This window comes from Gossypium hirsutum, chromosome A10 (genome assembly GCF_007990345.1).
Source record: "Gossypium hirsutum isolate 1008001.06 chromosome A10, Gossypium_hirsutum_v2.1, whole genome shotgun sequence".
Classification (NCBI taxonomy): domain Eukaryota; kingdom Viridiplantae; phylum Streptophyta; class Magnoliopsida; order Malvales; family Malvaceae; genus Gossypium; species Gossypium hirsutum.
In genome coordinates, this window is record NC_053433.1 from 72,423,956 (window position 1) to 72,427,780 (window position 3,825).

The 3,825-nt window shown below is 34.8% G+C and overlaps 1 protein-coding gene across 1 annotated transcript; it reads right to left on the reverse strand.

Annotated features, from left to right (window-relative positions):
• Positions 1 to 700: 700 nt before the first annotated feature.
• LOC107915525 (probable xyloglucan galactosyltransferase GT14) lies at positions 701 to 3,462 on the reverse strand. Its single transcript, XM_041078544.1, has 2 exons — positions 2,107 to 3,462; positions 701 to 1,119 (listed from the first exon to the last, which is right to left on the reverse strand). The coding sequence occupies exons 1-2, from the start codon at positions 3,369 to 3,371 to the stop codon at positions 939 to 941; spliced, it is 1,446 nt and encodes a 481-aa protein (XP_040934478.1). The 5' UTR covers positions 3,372 to 3,462; the 3' UTR covers positions 701 to 938.
• Between the last annotated feature and the right edge of the window lie 363 nt (positions 3,463 to 3,825).

Genomic DNA, 3,825 nt, shown 5'->3' on the forward strand with positions numbered 1-3,825 from the left:
CTCGTATCATTTGGTATCAGATTTTGGGCATTTTGGGTGTTCTTGGTTGATTTCTAAACTGATCTCTATTTTTTAAAGCATAAATGGCAGTTTTACCCAGAAAAATTGTTCAAAAAAAATTCATTTGAGTGGGTAAACGTTGTTCGATTGATCTGAAATTTTACATACATGTTTTTGGCACTGTGATTGAATATAAAAAAATTATTCCCGCAAAAAAATCAGTCAAAAAAGTCAAAAAAATAAAAAAAATACGAAATTCAATAAAAATTTAAAAAAAGATTTAGCGGGTTGAATTTGGTGCCCAAAATTTCCAGATCAAAAATTCAATATATAAGGACACTCCAGATTTAATTTCGTGATTTTTGGAGATCGGGAACACCTCGAACGAAGTTGTCAAGTTACTCTGCAGTTTTTTGGGTTTTCTGTTTTCAGCAATTTTTATTGATTCTTAGCTGTAGGTTTTCATTTGTTTCCCTTTATTCTTCCTTTACGTTATCTAACACCTTCTTGTTTCTTGTGTTAGTAGGATTTAAACGTGTATATTACTTGTATCGGTTCCCAATTCAATCAATTCAATGCTCCTCTCTAGATCAATACCCGATCGGTTTGGTTCTGTTCAAATAACATTGTATATTACTTACTAAAAATCCAATTAATAGATTAACAAACATCATTTGCCTTAAGATTGAAATTTAAAAATTCAAAAAGTATAGGGACTTACAATGATCTAATTGAAGAATATAGGCTAAATGTATAATTGTACACATAGTACATGACTAGTAATTAAATTTAACTAAACAAATTAAATTCCTACTATTTAGGTTAAGATTGAAATTTTAAAATTTAAAAAGTGTAAAGATTAAAATAGATGGATTAAATCTTTAACAAACTAGAATTTAAACTTGAAAGCATGCAACACTCAAGTTTTAATACACTAATCAAATGCCACATCCCCTTAATGTCTCTATTCTTTTCAAAACTCCCTTGATTGCCAAATCAAATGCATCATCTTCAGTACTCTCCAATCTAGATCGTCCATCGGCATATATAATCCTGGGAATCAATCTTATCACCTCTTCTCTCATTGACAATTCATCGTCCTTGGAAACTTGAAGCAATGTGATACGAGTCACAAAAGCCCAAATTCTTGAAGGCGAGGCCCAATAAGCAAATTCCCAGCCCAATCAAGAAATCCATCCATACTTAGTTGAAAATCAGGCCAAATTGTCAAAGTGGCCCAAGTTGTAAAGTTTTATTTTTATTTTTATTTATTTATTTACTTAGTTTAAATTTTTATGTCAATATTCAGTCCAAGAGTCCCAGATAAAATGACCTTTGACCAAATTTCTATATTAAAATAATTAGGAGTTTTTTTTTATTTTAGTTTTCTAATTAGATTAGGACTAGTTATAAGGCCTATTTAAAGGCATGGCTATCCACCTTGTTAAACACTTATCATTATTATTAAAATTTCAGATTTGTTGAGAGCAGAATTTTCTTTGAGTTTTCTCCAAGATTTTTCTCTTGAGTTTTCTTTAGAAGTTGTTTTAACAATCTTGTGATTGTGGGAGCCATCTTCAACCTTCTTCTTGCCATTGATATTCTTTGGAGGGGAGATTAGAGCCGTTTGAAGGGAGTTGTGAGATCTTTCGAGATTTCAAGGCTTCTTAGGACTTATCTTTTAATTTCTTACTGTCAATTCTTTCTTTATTTCTACTTGTGCTGAATCATTATCTAATCTATTTTCTGTTCTTATTGTGTTTTCAGCCTTTTTCTATCTTAAGGAATCAGCCCAAAAATCCCCAATTTCTAGAGTTTTTCCATACTCTTTTTGGGTGAAATTAGATTGTCGAAATTTGGGGAAAACTATCTTGGTGTTCAATTGGGCAGAATTACAACCTCCTTGAGGGTTTCAAGAACCCTAACACTTATTTCTATTATCAATTTGATTCTTTGCTGATTTTGAGATTTTATTTCAGATCTGAAAATTCAAAAATTTAATCTTTTAATTTTCTATTTCGTTTCAGATCTAATTGTTTAGGGTTTTCGTAGGAGTTTCTCGTGACTTGGCAACTCGATCTTGGTCCGCGCGCAACCCCGTATCACAATGTCTCGTCAATTCTGACTTTTCCCGATCTCAAACCTTTTGCCGATATATATACAGAATACTTGGTGTAATTATTTGGTAAATGCCATAAATATTGTGTGTAAGCACTCCCTGGATGGAAGAACACCGGGATACAACCAGCTAAAATGGAATCAAATGTAGATTTTCTCGTTAATGAATCCCCTGGTGGTTGTAAGCAGAAGATTGACCTTCCAAATAAGTTCATCAAGTTGAACGGATCATCACATTTATGTCCCACTGAGTTACAGTCGAGTAATTTGCAGAGCTTTGAAGCTTGGCAATGGCGGATGATCTCATTCCTTGTTGATTTCTTTTGTCGGTTTCTTGAGCCACCTGCGAAAGAGAATAAGTATGACCTGTTTTGGGTTCTCATTAGATTCTGCCATTGAAGAACTTGATCACCTGTTGAAGGATGGAAGCTAGTCGGGTATGGAACAGCTATTTCGTTTTCCCATGGACCTGATTCGATTGTTAACATCGACATGTTCTTACAGTCTGGTAAGAATCTGAAGTTGCTTCCCCATTCAGATTTTCTGTCGGATTTTCTCCTGAAATCACGAGCAATCCTACCGGAAACCAATAAATGATCTTTACCCGACATGGATTTCCATTGGGGTCTTTGTTTAAGCCAATTAATCAAATCAAAACCCGAGGAAACTCTCATGGAAGCATTGAATCCCCATAGATAGTGACGAAGATCCAAACCAGCATAATACGGGACGAAAATGGCAGAAGCAACGATTGAATCATTAGTTAAACACTTGTATTTCTTCATCCTATTATGGAAAATAACTTCTAATATGAATTGATTCGTCGAAAACCAATTGCTGTTCCATATATCCGAAGTGCCAGAGTTTTGAATCTGAGGACCAATACCAGAAATTTGTACATATACACACATACTGGTTTTATCAGTGGGCCTTGTAAGAATCTGACAGTTGGTGAGCAAATCTTGATTGAATCGCTTGGGAAGATCATGGATATAAATATATCGACCCAAGCATGAATCTTGACTTGAACTTTCACCAACTAAACTACGAATCTTCTTCTTGGAGTGGTGGTGTGATGAAGTTGGAGCATCCATTGAAAAGAACAGGTGATGAAGAAGGATTAATACAACAATGGAAAATTTAAGAAGAAACCACAAATATGTGCTGTAATTAGTTCTTCTGCACTGGTTTCTCCATTTGCTTATGATGGGTTTTCCAACACAAAACTCTCTCATCAGTGCATGGAATTTCATTGCAGTCAAGGGGATGAAGAGATGAAAGAAAAAAAGAAATGGCTTGTTTACAAACTTGAGGATGCCTCGAGCTATTGAAAACGGCAGCCAATGTTTCATAAATTCTTCTTTGAACGAAAATCCGGCCTGCATTCCTGCGCACATCCCTGCCCCGTGCAAAATTTCCTTTAAATTTTTTTAAGCATAGTTGTTGATACCGTTGGTACCTCCGTCTGGAGTAAAGGAGAAAACCAGTTAATCTGTGAATTGGTATGAACTGATTGAACAGTAATAACGAGCCTGGGATGGCTGGTATGGCTTTCGAATGGGAACTGGGGCTCCATGTCTGCTTTGCACCACCAGATGCTGTCTTGAGGTTTTGCATAATGATGATATAGGGTCAGCATTGCCTTTGTTCTCTGTGTTGTTTACAAAATAAATAAATAAATAAACTTGAGAAGATCAAAATAAGAAG

Coding starts and splice junctions, on each gene's coding strand:
- LOC107915525 (XM_041078544.1), bottom strand. CDS start 3,371: ATGAAATTCCATGCACTGATGAGAGAGTTTTGTGTTGGAAAACCCATC. Junction 1,120..2,106: donor GTCAGAATTGACGAGACATT/GTGATACGGGGT, acceptor GACTCGTATCAC/ATTGCTTCAAGTTTCCAAGG.